General features: G+C 44.0%; 1 protein-coding gene across 1 annotated transcript; it reads left to right on the top strand.

Annotated features, from left to right (window-relative positions):
• The first annotated feature begins 11336 nt into the window (after positions 1–11336).
• taf5 (TAF5 RNA polymerase II, TATA box binding protein (TBP)-associated factor) lies at positions 11337–16451 on the top strand. Its single transcript, XM_010872911.4, has 12 exons — positions 11337–11755; positions 12056–12293; positions 12532–12679; positions 12816–12983; positions 13149–13312; positions 13584–13719; positions 13877–13997; positions 14233–14362; positions 14656–14820; positions 15042–15219; positions 15313–15490; positions 15722–16451. The coding sequence occupies exons 1-12, from the start codon at positions 11338–11340 to the stop codon at positions 15934–15936; spliced, it is 2259 nt and encodes a 752-aa protein (XP_010871213.2). The 5' UTR covers position 11337; the 3' UTR covers positions 15937–16451.

Below are 16451 nucleotides of genomic sequence, written 5' to 3'. Positions count from 1 at the left end.
ATCTACGTGAATATATCCACGGTAATAAATCTATGTTTATATATCCACTGTAGTATATCTACGTGAATATATCCACGGTAATAAATCTATGTTTATATATCCACTGTAGTATATCTACGTGAATATATCCACGGTAATAAATCTATGTTTATATATCCACTGTAGTATATCTAAGTTAATATATCCACTGTAACACATCTACCTCAATATATCCACTGTAGTATATCTACGTTAATATAACCACTGTAACACATCTACCTTAATATATCCACTGTAGTATATCGATATTAATATGTCCACTGTAACACATCTACCTTAATATATCCACTGTAGTATATCGATATTAATATGTCCACTGTAAAACATCTACGTTAATATATCAAGTTTAAACCAACTACGTTAATGAATCTACTTTAAAACATCTATGTTAATATATCTATTTTAAAACATCTAGGTTAATATATCTATTTTAAAACATCTAGGTTAATATAAAATTTGACTTTAGTCCTTTAATAATCTACAGTACATACACTTTCAAAAACCTTCTTTAATGCAGTTACGTTAATATATCTACTTCAACACATCTACTGTAATAAATTGACTGCAATATGTAAATACATCAATGCATTTACCAAAGTGTGAATGTTAAACCGCCTACCCTCCTTAATAGGGCACATATAAAGCTTCTGTTAATTACAGCATCTATCCAACAGAGTATAATCATGACACACCTACATGGGGTTAGAGAAAATGTGAGGTTGACACCAAACGTGGGCTTCTCAAATGAATTATGTTTTGTCCTGTACATGAAGATATGTACATGGCAAAACCTAATTACACCTGCCATATAAAATCCTAATTCACACAGAAAGTATTTCCCTTGCTTCAACAGTTTTATTCACTTATGTCAAAAAGATTTATTGATTTTGCCTGGATTGAAGGTTTTCTGCACAAACGACCTCTAAGCAGCAATCCTGCGACCTTTCATTAATGTATTCCGCAATCTGTTCTTTTATTTCCCATCCACGGCAGCTGCCAATCAAGTGTGAAGAGGGCAATAAACACAATAAGGTGTTATCTGGAGACACGCTCACTTGAGCATAGAAAAGACCAATTTAACAGAAGCTATCTAAAGAAGCTGTGTGTGTGTGTGTGTGTAGTGGAGCTATCTTTAGAGCCAGTAAGTGTCTGGGACAATAGCCTCTATGCTCCAGGAAGTCATTTCAACAAAGTGGATTTGCCTATTAACAATGTCATTATTTAAATGGTGAAAGGAAATTGTTTTGCTAATGACCTGGATTTCTTGTTTTGCGATTTTAGCTAGTTCAAGTCGGTCCAAATCTGAAACTGAATTCGGGAATAAAATGCGCAAAGAATTATTGGAAACAAGAAAGCAATGAACAATGAACAAAGGAATGACACAGCACTTGTTAAGAGCTGAGGAAATCGCAAATATGGAAATGCTATGAAAAGATCAAATCACAACACAATAAGCTATGCTGTTAGGCTAGTTTTGTATAATATATTTCAGTCCCTAAATGTGTTTCCGTGGGTTTGATATTGTCATAAAGATCCTGCAAATACAGTGTCTTATAAGTGGTTTGGAAAACAGGGACAAAAGCATTAAATAAAATCAATGAATCAGTCTATAACTGGAAAGAGCCTAGCGTTGATCCTTTGGTAAGCTGTGCTGCTGTGTGGATTTCTAATGTTTTGTGGTGCACCTGATAGAAAGGGTACTGATTAATTTTGTATTAAATTGTTTAAATTTTACAATGTTCTACATTTCACTGCAATAATAAAGAGACTTGGGCAGCTTCACATTGTATTCTGAAGTACCCCTAGTTGAGAGGGAGGCTGTCTGAATGGGTGCCTGGAGAAATCTCAGTGAGAGGGAGGACACAGAGAGACACAAACAACAGAGACAAACACCATCTCTGTCTGCAAACTAAGGCAGTTCATCCCATTACATCAGACTTTGTAATACCCACATGAATAACCCCAAACCAAGGACAGCGAGGTCTATTTTGGTCTACTGTTGCTGCGTCACAGTGTTCTATCAAAACCAGGTAAATCACCATAGTAACCAATGAACCCGCCTCTCTATCCAAATTCTATATTTGGTTCTGTCCTTCCGTGCCGCCTCCAACACTCAAACACCGCATGCTCAGATTAAACCCCATCTTCATTTTGGGTAGGTACTTGAGTTGGCACTGAATAATGTAGGGTCCCCGTTTTTCCTCCTCCAAACAGAGAGAGTGAGAGAGAGAGAGAGAGTGAGACCGCAGTTCCCTTAGCTCTCACCGACTAACAAGATCCCACAGTCACACCTCAGTCTTCAACGTTTGTCTATAGAAGAAAGAATGTACAGTATATACGACCAAACACGTGCACTGACTGAAAGTAAACATTGAGACTGGGGCGGGTCTGTGCATGAATGTACTCCCGTCGAGAGTTAAATGTACAGTATATACGACCAAACACGTGCACTGACTGAAAGTAAACATTGAGACTGGGGCGGGTCTGTGCATGAATGTACTCCCGTCGAGAGTTAAATGTACAGTATATACGACCAAACACGTGCACTGACTGAAAGTAAACATTGAGACTGGGGCGGGTCTGCGCATGAATGTACTCCCGTCAAGAGTTAAATGCCACCCTGGGTCTTTGCCTCACTTCTTTAAATAAGCAAATATGCACTATCTTTACTTGTAAACTCCCCTGCTTGTCACTTATACCTGTCTGTCTCCCACGGCCAAATATGCAAGTTCGGTTTTTATAGTGAGTCTTCGGGTGGTTCTACCCTGCACATCTGGAAGGGATAATTCCAAAACACTGTATATTACTTTTGCAACAAGAAAACCCTGGCAAGCATTAACCTCCTAAGACCTGAGCTTTGATGATGTATGCATTTTTTTTATTTCTCTTAGCTATTTGGGATTAGTAGAAAATGATAAGTATAATATCTAAGCATTGTCTTTGAACAGAAAGCGCTTTTTGAAGAAAATTATGATGACACTGGGTTTATTTTACTACATAACACAATAAAGTCACCAATGCGTAACAAAGTAGAAAACTGTTCATTTCAACAGATCAATATTAAATGCATGTTACATGCACCAGCACAGCAGAATGAAGTACATGGTTCAGGAAGCCTAAAACATAGTGTCCTCATATGTGGACACAGGATCTCAGGAGATTAAACATTGTCTGAAAAATATATTTTCTATGATGACTACTGTTTACGGTTGACCGTAGGTTTAAAACAAAACAAACGCTTAGACTTGGAAGACTTTGGAAACTGGAAAGTGCTGACCAAATGTCTGCAGGGCTCTGGGATGGAATAGGCAACCCCCGAAGCCGGAGCAGGTTTTGTTCCACCCGTCAGCCGTCCACAAGCCTAGCTGATGGTAACAGCCCTCTGCGTTGCCCTACTGCAGGTTTTCAGTGGGATTCCTGGCGTTCTGCAAACTTGGACGGACGTCAAATTGTGTCTGAAAACTAGAGGGATTTCAATGCACTCTGAGAGCCACCATAACGCTTGAATGGGCAAAAGGCTGAGAAACAACCCCCTCAGCACACACAGACACACACACCCACAATATGTGAACACACGCAAGTACACACCTAAGCACGCACACAAGCAAGCGCACACACACGCACACACACACACACACACATTACTAACTCCAACAGAGGTTCTCAGGATAAGAGCATTCCAGCCTGACAAAGCTGTGAGGTGAGATGAGGGTTGAGTGAGGACGGTGGAGGAGGAAAAAGAGGATGGAGAGGGCGGAGGCGAGGAGGAATGTGTAGGAGGAAGAGGAGGATGGAGAAAGGAGAGGAGGACGGGGGAGGAGGAGGATCAGAGAGCAGAGGAGGTTGGGGGAGAGTAGAGGAGGAGGATTCCAGAAGGAGAGGTGGACGGTGCTAAAGGTCAACCAGAGGTTGTGCCTGGCATGCTGGAATGTAGCCCACCGAAACAATTTCAAATAAATACGATACTAGCCTATTGTAGCCCATTTAAGGTGGGGACGGCCACAGAAGTGAGGTCAGCTATGTGACGGGCAATATATCTCAGGTCTGAAACCTCCTCAGCATGTTGTGTCTTTCGGGGGTTGGCGAGAGAGGATAAGGCAGTAGTAAATGGATGGACGGATGTACACAGCATTTGACTGACAGAGGAAAATGAATGTGTAAGTTAACATGACAACAGACTGACGGTCTGCTAATACATCAGCTGAGACCAGTGAGAGGACATGGATCCAAGGATACCAAGAACATCCAACCCGGTTGCCTCGTCACTCTATTTTCTGTCCAACAGTTTGGGATGAGAGAGGATGAAGATGCGTTGTCATGGCTGATGAAAGAGGTGTGTCTCTAGGTGACAGAAGGAGGGAAGGTCTCTGGGGGTTATTGGTCGCCAACCCTCCGGTTCTACAGTCCCATTTCTTCCATCCCTCCCTATGTTTTAAGCAAAAAAAATTTATACCAAACTAAACTAAATAAATAGTAGGCTTCTAACTAGGTTTCCCATGGAGAACCCCTTGTAGGTAACCTATTTTCTTCTTGATGGAATTGGTCCTGAAAGAGTGGTATTGATTGGTCCAGAGGTGGCATTGTCTCCCCTGAAGTCCTGTTTGATGTACAGGTCTGGAGATTTGAGTGCTAGTCTCTCTAGTCATGATCTACAAGTCCCCCCGATGGATGTTTTGACATGTTTTGGGAAACGGTCAGAATGGATTTCTTCTAAACCGTAAGGCCCATTGACTGATTTCAAGTGGTGGGCAATGATATATATATATATATATATAATTATAGTTTGGTCATAGTGAAGCAATCCAAAAGGTCTGAAAGAAATGGCGGATCAATTAAGGTCAAATTACAAATGTGTGTAACTTTGCAATAAAAAGTGTTATGGCCTTAAACCCAATGACTGACATTTAGACAACTATAAGATGAGTGACTACGTCAGATTTTAGGATAACATTTTAAAATATGATGACACATGAATCCTTACCAGGGAGTGTTAGCAGGTTTGCTTATGCTAATTAGGTATGCTTGACATAGCTGACTAGATCAACCAGGTGACCAACTATGTTTATTTCACATTCAGGCTAAACTTAAACTAGTGATTTTCTTTTTACTACAGCTATATTAACAAGCCTAATTTGCATGATTAATATTCAATACATGAAACTGTGTCTATAGAACCAGTCAAGCTGCAATGACCAAACCAACATTATTTAACATGTTTAGGCCAACCCCACTAATCCTCATTAAACTGGTCTAAATTATGAATGTAGTTAATTGCTTGAATTGCATAATTTGCATTTGTTTTTCCCCAAAACCATCTCTTAAATTGTTCACGCTACAGAGACAAAATCAACCTTATTTTAAATATTTAGACAATTCTAAGTAAAACCTAATCAATGTTTATTGACAATAACTATACTAAATGGCATTATTTGCTAAATTAGCATTCATCAACCCTCTTACAGTATTGATTGAAGCGTCATAATAAGAATTAATTAACCCTAAGAATCATTTCCTGAATCTTTCTTGGTCTTTGGAATGTGTGTGTGAAGAAGGGTTAACTCGTACAAAGGAACACTTCAGCGATATTTGTGTTTACATAGAAACAGACTCAGAAATAAAACACAGGACACACTCGAAAATATGCCCAGTCGCCACCCTTTCCCTCTCCCTCGCCGCACACCAATCGTTAAATCACCGAACCGGGCTTGCGTCTCGCTCCCGCCGAGCGGGGGGGCACATCGGCCAGAGGTGTTCAGGACCCTGGAGAGCACGCACCGGGGAGAGAAGCCTTCTGGAAGGTTCTACAGGCAGCTGGTAGGGACAGCCCCACCCTTCCGGAGCAGCCTTTCATCCGGGTTGATGTGGGCTGCAATAAAAGAGGACCCCACCCAGACACAGAAGGAGACCTCTGTACCTTTCTTTCTAAACATTTATATGCACACCTTTACTTCTAAACCATTATTTCCAAACCTCTGTGTCTACACCTTTAACCCCAAACCTGTCCACTGTTCTCAACACGTCTCCCTGAATGTCTCCCTGACTCTCCTCTCTACCATGTCGCTGACCTCTACTCCCCTTAACGCTCCTCTCCATCTCCCCACCCCCTCCTTTCAGCCCTCCTTCTCCTTCCTCCCACTCTTGCCTCTCACTTGGGGTTTGTTTTGCTTCATCTGTGAGTCACGCCTCATGAATTATTGATTGTGCAACACAGCAGGGGGTAAGGAGTGGCTGTTTCACCATTTATTCAAATGTGGGTGCACACACGCACACGCACACCCATCACCACACACACACAAACACACACGCAATCGTTCACCTCATCTCAGCAGAGTAATAAACGACAGTACCTTCAAACTGCCAATGCATGGACTCTCATTAACCTCTAAATACATTCAATTAGCTTCATGGATGTCACTGCTTTAGTCACAAGTAAAGCATTTTTTTAAAATAATAATAATAAACACCATAAATATCGACATGCAATGACAGCTTGTGTAATTCCTAGCAAACTACCCTCTGCAGAGTCCCTGCAAAACCACCATCCGGTTTACAGGGATACAATCATTTTCCACCAGCTAGTTCTACTGGAAACGAGACGTTGAATCTCCGCTCAGGTGTTCTTTTTACGCATGCTACGCTAGATTTACCAAAACACCAACCCAATTCTTATTGGACCTGGCCCACCCCACCTTCGTGCCCACCAAATAAAATACCAAAATGTAGATCATTTATTTGACTTTGGCATGCTGAAAGGAAAACACATAAATAACTCTGTCTAGGTATGTGTAGCCTCTGTCTGTGTAAAGACTATAGCACGTCATTCTCCGTGAAGTTGGGGCGTGCACAGCGCACTGTTTGGATGTTGGATTTGTATGGTAGAATGTGGAGGGTAACCACATTTTGTAAGAAATGTGTTTGACAGTCAGACTTTATTCACAGTTAAATTACATGCCTTTAACCATAACAAGCATTTTGGAAATTGTGGAAATCAGATGCCTGCCCCAACTGGTTCTGGCACAGAGGAGATATCAACTCCCATCTTCTGAAACATTTCAGAGTTTACAACCAGCACACAGACCACATTACAGACAGAACACATTACAGAAAGAACACATTACAGACAGAACACATTACAGACAGAACACATTACAGACAGAACACAGCTCAGACAGAACACAGCTCAGACAGAACACAGCTCAGACAGAACACAGCTCAGACAGAACACAGCTCAGACAGAACACAGCTCAGATTGAATGCTATTAATGTTAGCAAAGCAAAGGAATCCTTTTAAAGATAGGGACAAAAGACTGAGAGGGTGGTGAGTGGCCGTGTTCTCTTCATTACAGTGTGTCATCATTAATTTAGCTGGGTCGCTATTACTGGAATATAAAGTGTTTCTTAATTACAGGCTAGAACAAACAGCTCATAACCACAAACATTATCAATGTCTCAAAGTCAATGTCTAAAAAAACATATTCTGTAAAAAGAAATTATTTTGCTGTCATCTATCGTCCTCCCCCAGTACATGCAAATGTACAGCAGTGTTAAAAATGTACAGCAGTGTTAAAATGTACAGCAGTGTTAAAATGTACAGCAGTGTAAAAATCTAATCGTTTTTAAGGAATCATAATCTTGTCACGACAGGATCCTTGTCAGCTGCTGGTGTTTGGAGTCGTCTGCTCTGCCTTATCGAGGGGGGTTTGGGGACGATGGGCCCACGCCACTCCCTACAGTACATCAGTCCTCTACTGAAACAGCACGGGACGACATCGCTCTCCTCTACAAAGGGGAACATGCACATGCATGTCACACAATTTAATTTAATAATAAACACTAATGATCAGACTGGGCTTTGAAAGGACTGACATGAATGTATATGAAAATAATAAATAAATATAGTTTTATCAGATTTATCACTGGGGGCCCTTTAATTCAACTGATTGATTGATCGTTTACCGTGTAATTACAATTCAGTGTTGCTTTGGCATCACACTGTGGTTATTACAGCAGGTTTAGATGTGTTCATGTCCTGGAAGGCCTGCCTGCCTGTGTGTGTGTGTGTGTGTGTGTGTGTCATGCGGTGTGACATTGGTGGTGCCACACCCTGTTTTCACAAAGTCACAGTGGGTGTGAGCTGGCTACATGCGGGAGGGAGGGAGGGGGAGGGAGGGGGGCTGAGGATGGGCTGAGGGAAGAGGAGCACAGGCTTGTTCTGACACCCAGCGTGTGAGTCGGGAATGTGTGGTTTTGTTCTGCTGTGAGGGAGGATGGGACTGAACCGACACAGCGCCGCACACGGGAGAGCGTGGACGCATTTAAAGTGGACAAACACACACACACCTACCATTACTGAAGATTCTGACCACACAACATCATGCAATGAACTACAAAGACATTCATTGTTTTTGGCTCTGTTTTCTAGCTCTTAGGATTTGATACAATGGCTGGGGGGGTTTCAGGCATGCACACCCCAGAAGGATGCGTCGTGGATGCTTCTTCCCATCTGCAGAAGACTTTACCAGCCAAACTACAGAGGCTGGAATGCAAGGTACAAAATCGCCAGTAGCCTCAAAAACCGAACGGCCTGAATTGTTTTACAATATGTAGCCCGTAGTTTAAACATTTTTTTATTGGCATATGTGGATTCATCATGCAAATCAATCTGACATTGTTCAGACGGAAAATGTAATGGCTCTGTTTTATTTCAAATATCTGGCAGCGGCAGTGCCAACTGTCAAGATACTTGACAAGCCCACACATAAGGATCTGGCTCATTCCCCTCGGGCGACATCCGTCATTTGTTCTCAACCAAACGCAACTCCTGTTTTTATTTCCCATTCCAAACATCCTAGCTCACAGCCATCGGTCAGCCTATTCTTTTAATGTCAAGTGACACACACAGACCCCTACCCACCACACAGATCGGACACAGTCAGAAACATGGAGACTCAGGCGGGTTGAAGCCGCTGTCTGAACATCGATGCGATGTCAGCAGAGCCTGTGCATCGTTCAAGAGGAGCAGGCAGGTGTCAGAGTATGCATTAATAAAGGCAACACGTCGCTGGCCAAGTCATTGGTAATTGCTGAAGGATGAAAGGGCCAAACAGCCATTGATCTTAAATCAATAAACTAAACCAGTGGGCCCGTTTCTGTGTGTGCTCGTTCTTGAACCAGCATCAGCAGGGGCAGGTCAGCTATACGTGTCTCTTAGGTAGGGTAACCAATCCAAAACATCTGGGTTTCGTTTTGAGCGAGAACGAGAAGCACAAATTCCCCAGCAAACTCAACTCATTTAAGGAGGTGTGGCTAATTTCTGTTGCTGACAAGCGTCTCCTCGTATCCAGGAAACTGCTGACGCTCTGTGTCAACCTCTGCCCCCTCATATCTACAGGCTGCTATTCCGCTGATGTCACAGCACCAGGTCTTACGGGAGGTGTAGCCCTGCTTCTCGGCTGCAGCAGTGTGGGGCAAGGGAGGGGTGGGGGGGGGTAGCATTACCCAGAAGCCCTGGGTGGGGCCTCACTGCGTTGTGGTGCCGCAGACACTAAACCACTCCGTTCCTTTGTCGTGTATAGCGGCTGCGCACAGGAAGATCGCATGGTGATTCTCACCCTGTCAGGAGGCCCATTTATATCCGGGACTGATGTCATCCAACTGTCCCATCCACATTCAGTAAAATAAAGTAATGAAAAACTGAATCAAGAATACAAAGTGAAAGTTCACGGTAGCACAATGAGAAATTTAATCAAGTTAAGTCAAGTGAACAAGATACAAAATGTATACAAATAACATAAAAGTGACCAGTGTTTATAATATACGGTTGAGCAGTGAATGTGTGGGTGTGTGTTTGCGCGAGTTGAGTTGTTTGTCTGTATGATAACAGTCACCAGAAAGTATTATTTCCTCTAGACGTTGTTACAGAAAACGATCAAATTCACGTTTTATGCTGACAACACTTCCTGACACGATATGAAACATACTCGCTCGACCTTCAAGCGACTCTGTGGTTTCGCTGCCTGCTCTGTATCCATGTCATCCGTGATGTGACCGGGTGTATAACCCTTTCTAAGCAGTCTGGGGGGCGCAAAAGGACTAGAGGTGCGTGCTCAGCATCTGCACTGTACCGGGGAGACCTCATAACCACCTCTTTCCTCTCCTCAACACATGAACACAATAAATCACCTTACTCAACACAGTCCACAAGTCCTCATAGCATATATCCCATATGTAGTGGACTTGTTTCCACCTGGCTAGTGGTCAAAAGTAGTGAACTAAATTAGGGCTGATAGGGCGCCATTCCAGACAGAAATCAATCTCCATCCATGTTCTGATGTGCCAGGTTCACATGTAAATACAGGTATTGAAGTTTACCTTAAAGATATTTGAAATCTTATTATACTCTATGTTCTCAGGCAAAATGAGTTGTCTGGTTAAAGGCAAAGTAAGATAGGCACGGTAAAATATAAGAGGATTAGTGAAGGATAGAGATATCCATCAGACATTTTGCTAGGAGAATGATTGGACAGAAAGGTGAAACAGCATGAAATACTGTGGTTTTAGACCAAGAGAGGCAGAGAGAGAGATAGATCCTGTTCACATAACATCTATTTCATTTTTTTCAGCACAGCATGGTTGAAGGATCACTAGGATTATTTTTATGTAGTTTTTATTATTTTTCAATTTCAATGATAACATCAGCAATAAATAAATAATCAGGTATTGCCAGGTGCCTGGTATATTTTATCACACATAAACCTCATAGAAAAGCAACGTGAGACAAAAGGGCCCCCTAGTGGAAAACTGACACGGACGTGCCACGGATGGGAAAAAGCTAATTGTACCTCAAACAAAAATCAATACAACAATATTGTAATTCTGTATTCGTTTTTTATAACATTATTCTATATGTAATTTTATATTTGTATTAATTATTCGTATGGTCGATTCTCTTTCTCTCACTGATTTGTTGGAAAAGAGCCCATAACCATTTCACTACTTAACGACAGTGTTTTCTTCATTTTGTTATGTGACGAAATAAAATATAATTCGATGTAAAAAAAAGTTTTAAGGAATTGGATACCATTCTTTCAAGCAAAAAAGTATGAGTTATCATTTAAATGATAAGATTTGTTATACATTTGAGTTTTGATTGGCTGTGATTAAGCTCTAGACACCCACCTACACCAATGAGATTAAACGAAACTACAACATGTTGTTTGGAAGGACCAATCACAATACCTGATATTGCGCAGTAGCCGTCTCTTTATTTTGCTTGTACATGCGCACTTCATTTCGAAAATGGCGGCTGTGCAAGATGGACAGGTTGATCTGGAGGTCGAAAAAAAAGAAATAAAAACAGAAACTTCAAATGATGGGTCTGGAAATAACAATGCAAACTCTTCGTCACCTGGTTCTACGTCTTTAGGTGCTACATCAAAATCACCGACGGGACCGGCAGAGGATCAACAGACACTTCTTGCAGTGCTGCAATTTCTCAAGAGGAATAAATTGAATGAGTCAGTAGACATTCTACGGCGAGAAGCGGGCTTATCGGTCGAAATAGATGATTCCCCCGGATCCGCATCGGGAGGAGCTGGATCTGGTGGTGCCTCAAATTCCACGGTAGATGGAGGGGATACCAACTCTCTCCTCAGTCGAGTTTCCATCGCCATCCCTGCTGCGCCCGCGGTCACCGCTGCCCCCGTTCCACCAAAAGGTCTGGTGCGATCACATTTTTACATTTATTTGACTCGTTTTTTACCCTGCTTAAACAACAATTGATTGTTTTAATCAATTGTGATTAAATCCAGCGTGATTACAACTTGCATATTAAAAAATATATATTGTTGGTTTGCATAGTTCGCTATTTACTGAACGAATGATAGTTAATGAAAGGCAATCTTGAAACTGGTGTTTTTGTTTCTCATGTCATATTATTGCGCCTGATGTGATAACATTCCACACAATTAGTTACATTTGTACGAGCGTGCCTGGTTTTGTGTTTTGTTTACAACAGTGACAGCATCGGGTGGGGAGGATCAGCCGGACGTCAACGTTGTCCTGTCGGCCTATAGCCAGCAGGGAGATCCTGATCTGTACCCGCTGTACTACAACGGCCTGAAGAAGTTTATCGAGTCTGTCCTGGACTGTCACAGAGCCGAGCTGTCCCAGGTCTTCTACCCGCTGTTTGTGCACATGTACCTAGAGCTCGTCTACAACAACCACGAGGTGGAGGCCAAGCAGTTTTTTGAAAAGTATGTGGACTGTTATTGTTAAGGATCCCTCAAGCCCCAAAACGCCTGCCCACCAAAGTGCATGTCTTTACTGATGTTGTTTCTGACTTGTGCTCTGCTTTGTTTGGGGCTTTTATTGTTCCATTGTGAAATAGGACACAACCGTTGCCAATAACATTCAGTCTCTCTGTTTGCGTATTTGTATTCCACCGCTAAAGCCCACCACTCCCCTCTTCTCCTGGGTCTCTCCGTGCTGTAGGTTCAGCGGGGACCAGGAGTGTTACTATGCAGAGGATCTGCGCATCCTTTCAGGCATGACCAAGAAGGAACACATGAAGGGCAACGAGACCATGCTGGACTTCAGGACCAGCAAGTTTGTCCTGCGTATCTCCCGAGACTCCTACCAGGTAGGTGGCCGGCTTGGCTTGGCCAAGAAGGAAAAGGGTTTCCAGTTCGAATCCCCGCACTACCTAGGGAGTTATAAAACCTGTAAAAGTACACCACCGATGTCTCACATGACAATGGCACGCGCCGTCTTTTCAGCTGCTGAAGAGGCATCTTCAGGAACGTCAGAACAACCAGATCTGGAACATCATACAGGAACATCTCTATATTGACATCTTTGATGGAATGCCACGAAGTAAAAGTCAGATTGATGCCATGTCTGGAAGTCTGGCGGGAGAGGCCAAGAGGGACGCCAACAAAACCAAAGTGAGTGCGTGTCTTGTTGGTGTGAGTGGTGCAAAATAACAATTTAGTAACGGCCGGTTTGTTTTGAAGTGGAAAGGGTATCAACATAGTCTTAAAAATGTTTGACACTGGCATTAATGTATTGCAGATTTATACTATCTGGACTGAGTGTTGTTTCTCTCGCAGGTGTTCTACGGCCTACTGAAGGAGCCCGAGATCGAAGTGCCCCTGGACGATGAAGATGAGGAGGCTGAAAATGAGGAGGGCAAACCCAAGAAGAAGAAGCCCAAGAAGGACAGCATGGGTTCCAAGAGCAAGAAACAGGACCCCAACGCACCACAGCAGACCAGGTTACCGCATGAGCCTTACTGTATGTCTCAATGAGTGTTTGTTAGTGCTTTGTTAGTGCTTACCGTTACCCAACTGTTTGCTGTTGAAAATGTGCGTTTGCATTTGTTATTAGACAATTTCAGATTGTCCGTTTTACTCAAACCCACATTTGACCTGTATGAGACGCTATGAAGCAATGCGGTTTCCTAGCATTTGCAGTCCCCTACCCGGTTGAAACAACTGGAGTTATGAATGATGAATAAATGGGCCGTGTTACTTCTCACATCCTAGAATCCCTCTCCCAGAGCTGAAGGACTCCGACAAGCTGGACAAGATCATGAACATGAAGGAGGCCGCCAAGAAGATTCGCCTGGGTTCAGATAACCTGCCCTCCATCTGCTTCTACACCTTCCTCAACGCCTACCAGGTTAGCCCGCGGTGGAAGATGTGTCCCTGAAGAATCTAATCTTATTTCGATGTTGAGCCGATAATGAGAAATGAAGCGTTCAGACGCCAAGTGTGACGCTGTGAATGAAACACAAAACAAAGAGGTGACATGTTTTGTTGTGGCCCTGGAAATGCAGGGCCTGACGGCGGTAGACATCACGGACGACTCCAGTCTGATCGCGGGGGGCTTCGCCGACTCCACCGTGAGGGTGTGGAGCGTCACTCCTAAGAAACTACGCCGGGTCAAATCCGCCGCAGGTAACTCATCAGTGACCTTACATGTGTAGGTCAACCCCACGTGACAGGCCGGAGTAGCCGTGTGGTTAAATGTCCGACAAGGGCACGCCACGAAACGTGCGGTGACTGTGGCATTCTGGGAGTCTTCTATTGCCGTCGTTGAATGTGACAGCGTTTTTGGAACCTGTGGCGACGGTGGCGTTGGGTACACTCGCCAGCTCTCTAACTCGCTGTCTCTCGCTCTCGGTCTGTGCAGACCTGAGCAACATAGATAAAGAGTCCGACGACGTGTTGGAGAGGATCATGGACGAGAAGACGGCGAGTGAATCTAAGATCCTGTATGGACACAGCGGACCAGTTTATGGCATCAGCTTCAGCCCTGACAGGTGGGATGGCAACATGGTTACATATGTGAAGGAAGGCCCTATAAATCCATGTAGTCTTAAGAGGAAGATAGAAAATCTAAAACCATTATTTAATTTTTTTTATATATGGCCTCGTCTCTCCCTGGCTTAAATGAATGAAACATGCATATATAGTGTACACACAGTCAATAGACAGAAGAGGTTTTATCCTTGTATTTATTTACTATTTCACTCATATTGTAAGGCAGCGATGGACCTATAGACATGTCTTGTGTATAACCCAGTCTCATTTCTCCTGTCATCACGTCTCCTAGGAACTATCTGCTGTCTAGTTCTGAGGACGGTACAGTGAGACTATGGAGTCTGCAGACATTCACCTGCCTTGTTGGGTATAAAGGACACAACTACCCCGTTTGGGACACCCAGTTCTCCCCTTACGGATACTACTTTGTGTCTGGGGGACACGACAGAGTGGCTCGGTAAGAGACCCACCCTACAAGATCTCAACATCATACCGGTTCCGGGAACACCTGTTTAAGAGCAGAGTGAATCACACGTCACTTTTTACTGACTCAATTAGTACCGACTCAAATTAATTTATTTGGCCGCGACTTTGACAACAGCGGTGTTTGCCGATATGAAAACTTAACATCTCTATTTTTGATCGGTAATCCCTGGTTCCGGGTGTTTTCCGGTACAGTCTGTGGGCTACAGACCACTACCAGCCCCTTCGAATGTTCGCCGGCCACCTGGCTGACGTCACCTGCACGCGCTTCCACCCCAACTCGAACTACGTGGCCACCGGCTCGGCCGACCGTACCATACGCCTCTGGGACGTCCTGAACGGAAACTGTGTCCGCATCCTCACCGGTCACAAGGTACCGTAGGGCTCAGGCTCAGACACTTTATAAGGGCTTATTACTGAACATGAGCCTTTACATGTACATTCTGCATATACTATTCATCACCAGGGTCCCATCCATTCCCTGGCCTTCTCCCCCAATGGGAAGTTCATGGCGTCGGGCGCAACCGACGGGAGGGTTCTGCTGTGGGACATCGGTCACGGCCTGATGATTGGCGAGCTGAAGGGACACACGGACACCATATACGCCCTCAGGTTCAGCAGGGATGGCGAGATCCTGGCCTCAGGTGGGTGTGGCGCCAACCACTCTTTATACCACAATGTAGAATCAGCCCTTACAAACCTAATATTCTGATACCGCATAGCTAAACACCCCCCCCCCCGCGTCTCAAAGTAATATGATGTCAAACAAGGCTTGACTAATAAAAAAAAACGGAGGTCCCATCCAGTAGTAGAAGTGTTTGGGGGGTGCTTCTCTCCCCCGCTCATAGTAACCGACAACCCTCGTCCTCCTCCAGGCTCCATGGACAACACAGTGAAGCTGTGGGACACCCTGAAGGCCTTCGATGACGTGGAGTTGGACGACTTCACCGCGGCGACGGGTCACATCCATCTACCGGAGAACTCCCAGGAGCTGCTGCTGGGCTCCTACACCACCAAGTCCACCCCCGTCATACACCTGCACTTCACACGCAGGAACCTACTGCTGGCAGCGGGGGCCTACAACCCCTGAGGGCGGTCGGACAACCGCTCATTTAAAAACGGATTCCGCAAAACAAACGAGCTTCCCATATTGACCGGCGCGTGCCCCGCGGGCGACCTCAACGGTTAGGTGCGTTAACGCTGTCGAAGCGGAGGACCGTTGTAGACCACCCTGCTCTTCTGAAGACCCAAGATCCATCCATCCGACCTGTAATTTTAGTTCTGACCCAACGTGTCCCTGCCTACACTGACTGCCATTACTAGCCTGTTAAGCTGCATTTAGACAGACGCCCGATTGGTCGAGACAGTCAAGTCCGCCTGTTTAAGTGCAGCAGAGAACACCCGAAAGGGAACGGCGCCTTATTACTTACGTGGTGCACGTGGTTGGTCAGTCAAACGCCGTGCACTATAAGGGATTAGGGGGATGTTGTGCATACAGTATATGTTTTTATTGCCACTGCCACAAACAGCATTATGATGTAGCGGCCGTGCTGCATAGAGCCTTTTATACCAGTGCATATTGTAAATAAAACATGTTTTCTATGA

This window comes from Esox lucius, chromosome 9 (assembly GCF_011004845.1).
Source record: "Esox lucius isolate fEsoLuc1 chromosome 9, fEsoLuc1.pri, whole genome shotgun sequence".
In the NCBI taxonomy this organism is placed as follows: Eukaryota; Metazoa; Chordata; class Actinopteri; order Esociformes; family Esocidae; genus Esox; species Esox lucius.
Note: the sequence above shows the minus strand (reverse complement) of the source record. Positions and strands in the feature narration are given on the sequence as shown.

Coding starts and splice junctions, on each gene's coding strand:
- taf5 (XM_010872911.4), top strand. CDS start 11,338: ATGGCGGCTGTGCAAGATGGACAGGTTGATCTGGAGGTCGAAAAAAAA. Junction 12,294..12,531: donor GCCAAGCAGTTTTTTGAAAA/GTATGTGGACTG, acceptor TCCGTGCTGTAG/GTTCAGCGGGGACCAGGAGT. Junction 15,491..15,721: donor TGGCGAGATCCTGGCCTCAG/GTGGGTGTGGCG, acceptor GTCCTCCTCCAG/GCTCCATGGACAACACAGTG.